Below are 14,602 nucleotides of genomic sequence, written 5' to 3' on the forward strand. Positions count from 1 at the left end.
CTCCAAGCAACTCAGGGTGATGTCCCCGGCATTCCATTGCCGTGGGCAGACACCCGCCCTCGTAAAATAATCTACTAGTGGGGCAGCTTAGCTAAATATAGCATAACAATTGTGCATTTTGTGAGGAAAGCACCAAATTTGTCACACTAGTAGCCTATCATATTATGAACAGATTTGGATATTGGGCCATCTCAAATTCAGCCGCTGATGGCTGTGGCAGCCATTTTCCACTGCCATCAAAAATTTTGAGATGGCCCAATATCCAAATCTGTTCATAATATGATAGGCTACTATTGTGCCAAATTTGGTGCTTTCCTCACAAAATGCACAATTGTTATGCTAAGTTGCCCCACTACACTGTGGGAACAAGTTACATAATCGCAATCATGGTAATGACGTAAATGAACACAAGAGTGTTCGCCACACCCCATCCAGATGAAGTGTACTTAATGAACCTGAATGTAGGAATAAGTGAATAACACCCCAATTTCCTTTAAACATGGCATACGTTTCTGATGACCAAAAAAATATTATAATAATCATAAAAAATTTGAAGGGGACCCTGCACTTAGTATTGTCCCGGGATCCATTCTGGCTCTCAGCAGCCCTGGGGGTGATATAGATAAATGTAAAAACTATGCATAAATAATGACTGCACAATTCCAAGTAAACCTTGTCGAGTCTTCTCTTCTGAGGCCAAAACTTTTAACTTTGGTTTCTTTTGCAGACAATTCCAAAGCAATCATTGGTGTGATGGCGTTTTTTATTTGTTTGATCATTGTTGTTCTTTTATTCATGACGTGCAAGATGCTGAAAGCAAAGGGGTTGTTGATAAAGTGAGTATTCATCCTCTGCTCTTTGTTATTTCACCAATGCGAAATACAGCACTTAAAATAATTATCACACTGATCTATAGACCCTGTGTCATCTACAGCGGTTAAGGTGGATGGCTTAATATCTTAGGGTCTTGAGTTCAAGCCCCTGTTCTGAAGTTGAAATAACACCAGGTGGGTTTACTGAGCCTGTCATCCTTCTGAGGTTTGCAAAATGAGTACCAGCTTACTGGTAATAGGGGCACTGCATCAGCGGCAAGCTGCAGAGTATATAAACTCAATACTGTAGTGTACATGAAATGTTTAGGTGAATAGCATGACATTTAGTCATACTTCACAAGCAAATGTTAATTTAGGTCAATAATATAACTTTCATCACAATTCATGATGGCTGAAGTTTCCAATGCAGTAAAAACACCCGCTAAAGTGTGGAAACTTTCATAATAATTTTTTAAAAATATATTACTAACGACTGAGAAAGCTGAAAGACATGACACAAGTATTTTTATGCAATATGAATTATAACTAAAGTACGGTGTACCAGCAGTGGAGGGGTTTGGACAGTGGAGGGGTTTGGACAGTGGAGGAAGCCATTTGGTCCATCATGCCTGTGCTATAACCACAGCACATTTTTAGCCCATCCCCCACACAGCGGGAGACAGGGGTTGTGTGTGTGTGTGTGTGTGTGTGTGTGTGTGTGTGTGTGTGTGTGTGTGTGTGTGTGTGTGTGTGTGTGTGTGTGTGTGTGTGTGTGTGTGTGTGTGTTTTGACACTCTTTTTGAGGAGTGGTTCAATTAATTTTATGACCATGCATTCTGACCTTTAGGGTCACAAATGTCAGAAGATGTCATGATGGTAGTCCATAAGAGGATTGCGGTGTCACATTGTGGTCATTCATACCTTGTTTGATTGTTATTTTTTGAGATTTCATCCCTCTATATTTTTACATTTTTTTTAATGTTTTTTTTTTATTGTATATACACTATACAGTACTTTCTGTATTGATTATAAAGACTTTGACATGGGCTAGATTATTGTGAGTAACCATTCCATTCATGCCGTGAGGCACATAGGGCTGCCAAGGCAGTTTCATTTGGCTAAGGAATACAATTCTGGATGGGTCACCACTCTGACATAAGATACTTCAATGGCTTATTATCACAGTAAGCTGGTACTCATTTTGCTGACCTCGGAAGGATGACAAGCCAAATCAACCCACTTGATGTTATTTCAACAGAACGACAGAGGCTCAAACTCAGGAATCTAATATCTGAAGGCAGCTACCTTAACTGTTAAACCAACACCATGCTTAGATTATTGTGCGTGCCTCATAAGTAATCTTTTGTAACTTTTTGTTCACGTAGTCGTACCAGACTAATCTCTTGGTTTTGTTCCTTTCAACCATAACCCTGTGTAGGCGAAATGGTTACTCACTCCCTATTCCTATGCCAACAAGAGGTAACTATTTGAGATTTTTACACCATCCAATTGAATTGAATTATTGAGGCATGTGAAAATGAGAGTTTTTTTTATTTTATTTTTTTTACTAAAGCCGAATTGTTTTCTAGTTGTTGAGGAGGTGTTTGCTTGCTGATTGCTTTAATCACCAAAAGCAACTGCATTCTTTATATTGTTATATTTTGAAATGTACTTTTTTTTCCCTGGACAAAAATCAGGAATTTGACACAACATGTCATCCTGGTATCCTTTCCTAGCTAGCTGCCTGCGTCATTCAAGGCCACCTTCATGCCAAGATTTCAGATTTCTTCCACAATTTGCACAGTCACTGCATTGTTGTTAATGTGTTGCAGTGCACAATAACGAAGGCAACACCACCATAAAATTTAACCGGAATTTAATAGTGAACAAAAAGGCAATGGCATTCAATTTGGAAAAGTCCTGCTGAGCGCATTCGGCGTGCACACAACAAAAAATGGCCACTCATCCTCCATCAACTCCACAGCCAGCCCAAGGTTCTTCACAAAGTTCAAGTAACCATCAACAACAACAATTTAAATCAGCAAAATCAACGACATTTACAATTAATTGTCAAGGAAAATTTCCTGTCTGGAAAATTCGAAATTGCAGGCTGTACCAGAGAGCTCAGCATGTAGCTAGCAACACTTTGAACATATAGCTACCAAACATATAATAACTACCTGATTGACTCGTCACTCTCCATTGGCAAACTGATATATATATATATATATATATATATATATATATATATATATATATATATATATATATCCATCCATCCATTAGGACCATACTCTGTGCAGAGCGTTGGTGCCGCCGAAGCAGTCTCCTTGGCTATTGAGAACAATCCTGGACGGGTCGCCACTCCGACACAGTATACCAGCATGCTGGCCCTCATTTTGCCGACCTCTGAAGGATGACAGGCAGAGTCAACCCCACCTGGTGTTAATTCAACGGCTGAGCGGGATTTGAACTCAGGACCCTCGGATCCCAAGCCCACTACCTTAACCATTAAGCCAACACCAGGCATATATATATATACATATATATATATATATACATATATATACATATATATATATATATATATATATATATATATATATATATATATATATATATATATATATATATATATATATATATATATATATATATATATATAATCACAGTGGAGGTTGTAGTGCTGCAAGGCAGTGTTTTTGGGTCCCAGTCATGTACTTCAGCTATCTAAATGTCTTATCTGATGCTTTGGAAAACACTCTCTCTTTCTTTCTGCGGATACCTCAACAGTGGAGAACAGTACCCTCATTCCACTGATGAGCAGACAGAAATGCTGTAAGTCTCTGCTGACCTCAAATGATTATTGATTTAGGTGTGAAAAATGAAACATCTTTTAATCCTGGCAAATCTCAGTCTCACCATTTCCCTCCAGAATGATCGTCAAACAAGCCCACCTATCGATTCCCATGGTCAGGTTCGGGCTTTTCCATCATCCATGATGTCTCGTGACCCAAGCATAGAGCAAAGTTGGCCTCCAATCCCAGTCATATGACTGGACATTCCACATCATTCCTTGAAAATTCGATACTCACAAACTGCAAGGTTGCTCAAGCAACACAGCCTACAATTATAGGACAGCACACCAATAACAGTATCTGTCTTTCATGTATTCCATGGAATACTAAAGCTCTCAGGATTATCAGCATCAACCATGATGAGGCTGAAGCACAAGGTCTGTTGCCCTCACATGGTGGATAGGTCAGTGGCCTCTGTTTTGTACCGTCTCTCCTCCAGTCAAGCTCCATTTCCTCTCTCAGCCCTTTGAACCTTACGAGCTCCACGAACATACGTGCATTATTCTAGTGATCTCCTCCTGGTTCAACTTCAAAAATATTCGCTTTCCACACGTTCACACTCCTGTTCTTCAAGATATTTTCTTCCATTTGTCGAACTGCCTTCCTGGAATGGTTCAATCACACTCTTCCCTCCAACACTTCAAAGCAATTGGTGTCCCACCACCTCGTGTCATTCCCAATCCCTCCTTGCAATTTTTTTTTAAATCCTTATTACCCTCACCCAACCTTCTTATTTGCAGGTTACTGTTTCCTTCCCTCTCATCTCTCTTTTCCTGTTCAGTCATTCTTTAAATGTCGTGTGTTATCACTTTACCTGTGTTATCACTTTCTTCCATGAGTCGATATTTTGGATAGAAAAATATATACATTTTATTGGCATGGAATAAAGCTTTGAAACCTTGCTCGGATATAGAGTAATGTCAAAAGCAATATTTTGTTTGTTAGTTTCTGGGATACTAAATTGTTTGCTCTCAACCATGCAGTCCACATAATTGGGAATCAAATGCTCATATCAGTCAAGTAAAGGATGTACAAAAAAAATTAGACAAATTATTTTTTGCATTGTCATACAGAACCCACATTACTGGAGGTGCAGCCAATCCTAGCTGAGGAACTGCAAAATGTATATGAGACAAAAGCAGCTTCAGATTTCAAAACGTTCCAGCAGGAATTTGAGGTGAGTACATCTGAAGCTATACATTTATTTCAAGAAAAGAATGTATATGTGTATATATTGTATTGGTATGGTAATCAGCACATGCACCGGACTCACGAGGTGCATACAGAACCTGCCGCCACAACCAACCCTGAGGCCCCTGGCCACGGATAACTCCGTGGCTCGACGGGTTGTCAAACAACCGCGGACGCCTGCAAAAGCAATTACACTGAGCAGGGTCCACGCATTCACAGCCACGTTACCTACTTCTTGGTAAAACTACCTGAGCTGAGGTCCATGCCCTCAGCATGCACCCAAGTACTTATTACTGCCGAGCGGTTAGCACTGGTAACTTGCGGAGCCAATTCGAGGAGCAAAAACTTCCCATCTGTCTATAATGTACACACTTTGCCAGACAACTGAATGAAAGGACACAAATGAGGAAGATTTGGAAGAACAAGCACTGATGGTTTATTTTACAAGCAAGGCAATCGTTAAATCAAAACGCAGGCAAAAGGCAGAGAAGAGCAGAGTTAACCCTAACACTTATTCCCCTTAGACAGACTTACTGTACTTTGACAAAAAAACATACGGCTATCATTCAATCTTGGAAGAAGAGACAAGAAGAACTGAGGGGAAAGAAGAAAGAAGCAGAATGCAGTGTGGGAGTGACTCCTTTCTTACCGCACGCAACCATGTGGGGTTACGTTGGGCCAAATGTTGTGAGAGTGGGGTTAAGATGGCGATGATGGCAATGGAATATCAGAAGTGTGTGGTGCTAGTCTGTACGGAGCTGTGCGACACCCCAGGAACTGCACCATACTCCTAGGTTATAGGCCGCTCACCTCTAGCCCTTGCATGACTTGTTCTTGTGCCACGTGTCCCAGCACAACTCTGGCAGACAATCTTGAACAGGCTGTCTGAGGCACTCATGGTGCCCTTTGTGCAATGACAACATGTGCACATGTTCCTCATTTTCCGTCTCTGGATTATTGATGAACAGCAGTCCTTGGTGCCTTGACAATAGCCCTCAGGGCATCAATGCCAATTACAGGAGCTCCTAGGGTGTGAACAGCTGCAACAGCAGCATGGAACTCTGAGGGAAAGATGTCATCAGCAAATGGCAATTTTCTGGCATGGTTTAGGTGCAATCATTCCCTTGGAAGGCAAGGTCAATGACAATCGCAACCTCATGGGACTGAGTAATCATCTTCACCCCATGTTGCAGCATTTCCTTCCTGCTGGGACAATTCCCACATCAACAGAGCATGTGTGGTCACCCAATAGTTTGATGACCATAACACATGTTATCCGTATGTCATGGCCTTCTTAGTCACCAGATCTGAACATTTACGAGCAATTATGGGATATTCTGGAATGACACCCGAGATGGTGTTTTCCACCTCCATCAAACAGCTGTGAGTTGATTGACTTTCTTGTGGAAGAATGATGACACATCCCTCCTGCAGAATTCCAGACCCTGATGGACTCTATGCCACGGCACATACATGCCGTACTGGCCGCACATGGTGGCCCAATGCTCTTTTGAGTGATTTTTACATTGGTGTTTCCATTTTTTGTCCACTACCTGCAAATGTGCATGCATGTAGTTCTTCTTATTCTTCACATGTGGGATGATCTCAGGAGGATGGAAGGATGGAAGAGGACATTAATAATAATAATAATAATAATAGACATTAATATTGCAACAATTTTATATTTTAAAATATCTCCAAAACATTAAAATTTCATTACCTCCACCACAGAAGGAGGAGGTTATGTTTTCACCCCTTTTTGTCTGTTTGTTACTTGCAAAATCGATGATTTTTCAAGTATGTTAGTGAGTCTATTTTGTCATTCTGTCTCTGTCTGTCTGTCTGTCTGTCTCTGTCTGTTTGTCTGTCTGTCACCTATAGGCCACAATTTTAAATTGATTTCACGAAACTTTACCACATGGTAGAGTTTCTCAAAGAAAGAAGCCTATTGTTTTTGAGGTCAAAAGGTCAAAAGATCAACATAGGCCAAAGGTTAACAACTTAGGTGAGATTTTTTTAAATCCTCAATTTTCATCCGATTGACTTGAAATTTGAAGAGGATTTATATTTCAGGTCATCTAATTCAAGTAGCTAATTATTTTTGAGGTTAACATCCACGAAAAGGTCAACGTAGTCCCAAGGTCAACAACTAAGGTAGTATTTCTAAAATCCTCAATTTTCATCCGATTGACTTGAAATTTGAAGAGAAGTTATATTTCAGGTCAATTAATTCAACAAGCCAATTATTTTTGAGGTCAACATCGACCAAAAAGGTCAACATAGGCCAAAGGTCAACAACTTAGGTGGTATTTCTAAAATCCTAAATTCTCATCCGATTGACTTGAAATTTGAAGAGGATATACATTTTAGATCACTGAATTCAACCAGCTAATTATTTTGGAGATCCACCTTGGCCAAAAGGTCAACATTGGCCGAATTTCTAAAATTGTCAATTTTCATCTGATTCACTTGAAATTTGAAGAGGATTTGCATATTTGGTCATTTAATTCAACCACCAATTATTTTTGAGGTCAAATTTGTTTAATGGATTTTGCAAGTGTCGTGCTCCGCACGACATCTTCTTGTTTGTCTGTCTGTGTGCAGGATATCTCAAAAAGTTGTGGGAGGATCCGGATGAAATTTGCTGGGAACGTTGGGTGTGTGACAAGGAGGAACTAATTAGATTATGGTGAAAATCCGTATCTGGATTCGACGAGTATAATTTTTGAAGTGATTCTTCACCATTGAGAGATAGGGCCAAAAATATTATTATATAGAGCACGATGTCTCAAAAGGTTCTGCACAGATTTGGATGAAACATAGTGGACAGGTTTTTTTTTTTGTATACCTTGTCGAGGCTCGTATGAGAGCTAACACACAACTCACATCAAGGGGGGGCATGAGACAGGAGGGGAGGGAGTCGGAAGGACAAAATAGTGGGGAACAGAGACATTTGGAGATCTGTGGAAGGGAGAGGGATGGGATGGGGAACATGGGGAATCGAAGATGGACATTACAGGGACTTTCAGGAAGGAAAGCAGGGAATTTGAAGGAGGTGGGCTTGGGTGGTTTATCGGGGGTAGAAAAGATCGAGGATTTGGATGGGGGATGATAAGAGGTGGTGGTGAACAGATGTTTTGAAGGCCTGGAGGAAAGAATGGGAATGGATAGAGTGAGGGAGTTTATTCCAAAGGCGGGAAAAAGAGGAATGAAAGAGGGAAGGTGAGCAGTGATTCGTGATTTTGGTAGTTTTACCAGAAGGGGGTTGTTGGCGGACCTTGAGCGACCTTCGGAAATGTGGTGGGGACAAATCACAGAGAGAGCAGGGGGGCGAGGCCGGAGAGGAGACGGTAGAAGACAGAAAGACCACCGACCAACCTGCGGTGATTGAGTGAGAAGCCCAAAGACTCAGCCTCATTGCGGGAGATGCCAATGATCCGAAATGCCTTGGTTTCTACAGCGTGAAGCTGAGAAAGGTGGGAGGCAGGAGCACCAGCCCCGAGGGGAGAGCAGTACTCCATGAGGCTGTGGACGAAAGGTTGGGTGTTTGACCACGATAAATTGATTAAATATTGGTGAAGATCCAAATCCAGATCTGGATACGAGAATCATTATTTTTTTAATTGATTCTTCACCATTGAGAGGTGGGGCCAAACATGACATATTGCGTAATATTTCAAAAATGCATTGGGCCCAATATGTTCTCGTGAACCAGGCATTACTTGGCAGAGGTATTCGCTCTACTGAGTGCCCTTCTAGTTTTTAGCTGTTTTCGTCAAGTTTTTATTTTTGGTATAAAGTGGATGCAGATAGGCTTTGCATTTAAAGATGCTTTCTTTGTTCAGTATTGGATTTCTTAAAAAAAAATTAATTGACGATGTTTTTAATGCACAAAATGCATTTTCCTCTATTTTTCCCCCACCAGTCTATCCCACGTGTCTGGAAGTCAAACCCCTCCAAGGAAGCACAACAGCCTCACAATAATGGCAAGAATCGCTACAGTGATATACTTCCATGTAAGTGTAAACTGGGGCTGAGTACTCGAATGCAAATGACATATTTGTCTTTGAACCACTGATTAATCCAAGGGAAATGATGAAAATGTTCCATTTGACAGATGATAACAATCGTGTTCGTCTGGTGAGCAATGGAGGAAAGCCTGGATCAGATTACATAAATGCCAGTTATATCAATGTAAGTTTTGGGGGTTTGTATCCCGGAAAATCCACTCAACTTCCGCGATTCTATTTATCTCTGCCACCATTGCACCGTTACCCATCTGATATTCTGACAAACCTCATTCTTGTTTCTCTTTCTGTTGTGTGTTGTATAGGGATACAAGGAAAGCAAGAAGTATATTTGTGCCCAAGGTAAGTGTTTGAATGATGTTTCCTGGCTTTATCTAAACATTGCACCTTCCCAAACCCCTCCCTTCTACCCCCCCTGCCCCTCCTTTACAGTGGTGCAGCTCTAAAGATACAGTTTCTCGAAGATAAGTTTGTGTCTATTTCCTTCAAGGGGTACCATTGGTATGAATTACAAATACTGGGTACAATGTAAGAGAAGTAGAATGTGTTAATGAGACTACGTTTCATTTTTTCCATCATGGCTGCAGGACCGATGGAGGAAACGGCTGCTGAATTTTGGACCATGATTTGGGAACAAAAGACGGCTGTGATCATCATGGTTACACGTTGCATCGAAGGAGGGAAGGTGGGTTCAATCCAACCTGTCTCTGTCCTCATCGAGCCAAGCTTCTCCCATTTCTTCTGCGGTTCATCTTTCCTTTCCAACTTCTCAATAAAATTCCAGTGCATTTCACAATAATTTCGCGTCCGTGCATTCATATGCATTTGTCCTGTTTAAGTGCAATCTGGCTACTCATGAATTATTTGTTGGTGATTTATTTTTGTAAATCAGAAGCAGTATGTCAGTCAATTCCATTGTTTCTGTTTATTTATTTATTTATTTGTTTGTTTATTAATTCGCGTGTTGATTTATTTATTTGGTGGGAGTGACAGAGAATGGCTTCGGAATAATTCTTTTTTTTGGAAAGCCATTGCAAGTTATTTTACCATCGTAGGAAATCATTTTTGCTCTTCAGATATGCAACATGAATCATTGTACGGAAATTAACAATGACGTATCTGTGGTTACTAAAGAGGTCTCTATTACAAAAAAATGGACCTAATGTGGGCTCGTAGGATAGCTGACAGGTATGCACACTTGCTTCTGAGCTGTTAAGCATGGGTTCAAATCCAGACCTGTCACCGTGATGATTTGCAGGCAGGGTGAGACATCATTGCTTGTGCAATCCCTTGGATGGACGTTAAACTGGGCGTCCCTTCTGATAGCATTAGTTGGTGGACGTTAAAGATCCCACTGTGTCCTTCGTGAAGAGTAGGCGAGAACAAATACCAAATTCCTGCTCTAACCTAAAGGAGCACTGAGCAGAAGTAGCAGCAGCAGCAGTACCAGCAGCAGCAGCAGCAGCAGCAGCACCAGCAGCAGCATGTCTCTGCAAGCATTGATGCTGTCCCGCAGCCACATGCTTCATACGAAAGACAAATTTAATTGGTTCACTTTCAAACGATGACGGTTAATTTATAAAAGACAAAATCTTATCAACGTATCATCTTCTCCAACTCAGCAATATACCTGCTTCTGTTTGTTAAATTACAGTAATCTCATGGCTCTCCAAACAAGAAATACGACATGGTGAAAGTAGTCCCAAAACAGTGAGAAACATTCCTGTCTGGGGAAGCAGTGGGCAATTCAAATCTGCAGTTAGCAGCGTGCTTGAGGTTTGTTCAGCCTCTTGGATTGTTTGACCACCGTGAAGATAACGCCACGATGTGTGACAGCTGTTCTAGTTATTTCATCCAGCGATGAAACATTATAGTTTACTCCTACGTACATTAATGGGGTAATCAGAATTTTTTGTTGCAGGAATATAGATACAACTCAATAACTAGTATTTGGTTACTTCTACGAGGTATGTTAATGAGTTATGTGTTTCATTCTTTGGTGTGCAGAACAAGTGCTACCAGTACTGGCCACGACAAAAGGGCAAGAAGCTGGAGTTTAAAAGCTTATCTGTGACCAACAATGAAGTTATGCTTTACCCAGACTACATCATCACCAAGATATCCCTGAATCATGTAAGGACATCCTGTTCTGCTTGTCAGTTCTTACAGAATCATGCAAACACATACAGGCATAGTCATTAGACAACACCAAACTTGACTTCAGACAAATACAGGAGCTGACCTTGGGGGGAGACGTATAACATCTCGGAACACCCGAAGTGCCGGAAATGGCATCTTGTGATGTTGCTTTTCTCTATGCTGTGACTAGGGTACTTAAAAAGAGAACCCCCTCTACCTTTCTATCCATAGGATATGAACCCACATGGTTAATCCGTGCTTTATCCTCTAAATAATGAGCATCAAGTGAGAAGCAGGCCACACCATTTTTTTTCTAGGCTGTAGTATGACTTCATTCGGGTCAAAAAGAACTACTGACCTACCAGACAGAGCGGACACGCTAACCATATTCCAATGAGTGTGGTTTGTCCCACATAAATGCTTTTACACACACACACACACACACACACACACACACACACACACACACACACACACTTAAAAGTCTGATTAGAACATCCTCTTCCATCCTTTTGGGAACAGGTGAAGCTACTGACAGTGTAAGAATACATCAAAAGCATTTCTCACAAACTTGTCATGTACACATTAAAAAAGGGCAACACTGCAAACCAGGACCGAATTGTATTACATCATGATAGTGATTAGGCAGACACATCGATAATTTGAAACTCAAAGGTGATTTGTTATTTCAACTTAGGGAGGAAACAGTCGCATAATCACCCACGTGCAGTTCACAAAGTGGCCGGATCATGGTGTGCCCGATGATCCAGATCTTCTCCTGCGCCTCCGCCGTCGAGTCTTGTCCTTCTGCAACTTCTTTGATGGACCCATGGTGGTGCACTGCAGGTGGGCATGATGTCTAACATTTGTCTTCCTCTTGGAAATAGCAATATTCGGTGTATATTTTTAAAATGCAAGAAGTACTGTGGACAAAATTTGCTTTGCTTTGAAAATAGTTTTGAAAAGTTTGATTCCGCACCACTATCAAAGTACAAACTAGAACGGGCACTCATAGAGCGCATACCTTCGCCGCCACTACTTTTTTTGTTCTTGGTATGAGTGTGGGGAACTGGTTTGATGCTGGTTTCATGCAAATCGAATAAGAATTGACTGAGTTATGCCGAAAACCGCATATTTTTCAAGGGCGTGACCCCCCCCCGACATTTTACCCCAACCGGTGACATGTGTTATGACGTCATTATGTCACAAGATTGGGCATTAAATTCTGAACATTTTGGTGCTGGGTTTATGTAAAGCGGACAAGAATTGATCACGTTATGACAAAAACCGCATATTTTTCAAGGTCGTGACCCCCCTGACCTTTGACCCCTAACCGGTAACAAGAGTATTGGCGTCATTGTGTCATATTGCATATCACAAGATGAGGCGTTGAATTCTGAACATTTTGGCGTTAGTTGCATGCAAATTGAATAAAAATTGACCGTGTTATCGTAAAAAGACGATTTTGACCTTTTCGTGACCTTGACCTTGACCTTTGACCCGAATGATCCCAAAATCTAATCGAATGCTTCCTGGCTAATAACCAATCATCCCACCAAATTTCATGCAATTCGGTTTAATACTTTTTGAGTTATACGAATCACAAGATTACAAATAAATAAATAAATACACGCCGACCAAAACATAACCTTTCGCAGAATGCGAAGGTAAATATGATAGAAATTTGGTGAAATGTGAAAAAAATTGTGATGAAAAAAAACAACTTAAACATAAGGTTTAAAACCAATAGTGGCAAGGCAAAACAAGGGCGTGTTTTATTTAAATCAGATATTTGATGATTAATGAAAATCCAGGACAAAATCTAAATAATACACTCGAGCGGGTTTGACGGTCAGGTCGGATACAAAACTTGATGCAACCGAGTGTTAATTAACCTTAGCGACAATGAAAAGTGAAAACAGAATTTAAATTGAACTTTAAATAAACGCGCAAAGCCGTGTTGAAGTCAGCGGACCTCGTGTTGCCCAATAAACAGGGCCAGACGACAGAGAAACTAGTTGGTCGAATTAAATCTTCTTAATAATCCCAATGAAACCCATTATGCATTATAGCCATCTGATGCTTCCTTGTAGGCCATTCAACCAATCGGTCATTTTGCACTTGATGACCCTGTAACCTTGACCCCCGAGGTGAAAATATGAAAATGGGCTCAGACCATCCATAGAGAAACTTGTATTATAAACGTGTTAAGTTAGAACTCAAACGGCCGAGACGTCTTGAAGGAGATAGAAAAATAAAAATTGTAGACAGACAGACAGACAGACAGACAGACGGACGGCCGGATCTGAGGACATCGAACTGTTATATCAGGTCAGCTCGCTGACCGAATAAGTGAAAAACACCAGCACAGTGGTCTGAGCACTTGCTTAATCCATACTCCCATGAACATAAATAAGCATGTTGAATCCCAATGTCATTGTCTTTCACACAACATGTGTACAACGCTGAAGCTTAAATTTTAAAATGTAGAATTTTGAATCCTGTCGGATCCCGTTGTTCGTGGATTCGCTATTCGAGGACCCCGTGTATTCGCATTTGATAAAATGTGACATGCTTCTACATTTGCGGCCCTGTGCTTCGTATATTCGCGGGAGTTTTTTTCCCGCATTTTTACGGGCGCATTCGCAGTTTCTTTTTTTCCGTATTTTCACATTGTTGTTTTTTACTGGTGTATTCACGATTTTCACGGGAGTTTTTGCATCTTTTTCACGGGATTTTTGATTTTCCTTTATAAATCATGAATTGCCAGGAACATATCCCCCTTTTTCTCATTGAAACAATGCCCTGACATTTGCGGATTTGACATTCAGGGAATTTTCCAGGAACGTATCCCCTGAAATTTGCGGGGTCCAACAGTATATGTAGTCACATAAATGTCACACAAAAGGACGTGTGTCTGAAAGCAATGTTTTTTTCTGAAAATTTGAATCAAATGAATAATGGTATTTTCCTCACATCAGATTCTGTTCAGAGAAGGTTGTGAATCATTTTATTTCAACTTTGTAACCAATTGGCTTCGAAGAGCTTATATCGCAATCTCTATCTTTCTCAAACTTCGGCAAAAATTTGTCGAAGCCGTACTATTTAGCAGACATTGCTACGTCCAAGTGGTGGCCGAATCATGGTGTAGATTTCCCAATCTCGAGGAACTTCAACACAAGAAGATGGTCATTTGGCTCACTTTGCCTGTGCATCATAGACAATCTCAGTGTATTGCTCCTTATTTGATAATTATATTCATCTTTATTCATTGTTACACATGAAGTCTTACATTAAACAAAATAATAACGTATGGTGTACTACATTTTTACAAGTGACCCAACCTGCTCACAGTGCCGGTGTTGGCCGTTCGGGGACATTTATCGCCATAAGCTCCCTCATGGAGATGCTGGAGGACGAGGGTCGCATCGATGTGTACGGTTTTGTGGTCAGCTTACGCCAGCAACGCTGCCTCATGGTGCAGGTTGAGGTGAGAAACTTCCCTTCAGGCAAAGTTAACTTTGACCTTCAGTCATCACCCCTGTAGCATTTAAGTGTTTGGTCTAATATTATC

General features: G+C 40.8%; 1 protein-coding gene across 2 annotated transcripts in view; it reads left to right on the forward strand.

Annotated features, from left to right (window-relative positions):
• PTPRC (protein tyrosine phosphatase receptor type C) overlaps positions 1-14,602 on the forward strand; it is a 116,330-nt gene that overhangs the window by 84,696 nt on the left and 17,032 nt on the right. For both annotated transcript variants that reach the window (XM_085883265.1, XM_085883266.1), the window contains exons 14-23: positions 728-836; positions 2,251-2,291; positions 4,744-4,847; positions 8,787-8,877; positions 8,979-9,055; positions 9,195-9,231; positions 9,477-9,574; positions 10,897-11,022; positions 11,726-11,874; positions 14,383-14,518. In XM_085883265.1, coding sequence (XP_085739391.1) covers positions 728-836; positions 2,251-2,291; positions 4,744-4,847; positions 8,787-8,877; positions 8,979-9,055; positions 9,195-9,231; positions 9,477-9,574; positions 10,897-11,022; positions 11,726-11,874; positions 14,383-14,518 — 968 coding nt within the window. The remainder of the gene's footprint in view (positions 1-727; positions 837-2,250; positions 2,292-4,743; positions 4,848-8,786; positions 8,878-8,978; positions 9,056-9,194; positions 9,232-9,476; positions 9,575-10,896; positions 11,023-11,725; positions 11,875-14,382; positions 14,519-14,602) is intronic.

This window comes from Eptatretus burgeri, chromosome 5 (assembly GCF_056783735.1).
Source record: "Eptatretus burgeri isolate ZD-2024b chromosome 5, Ebu_testis_v1, whole genome shotgun sequence".
In the NCBI taxonomy this organism is placed as follows: Eukaryota; Metazoa; Chordata; class Myxini; order Myxiniformes; family Myxinidae; genus Eptatretus; species Eptatretus burgeri.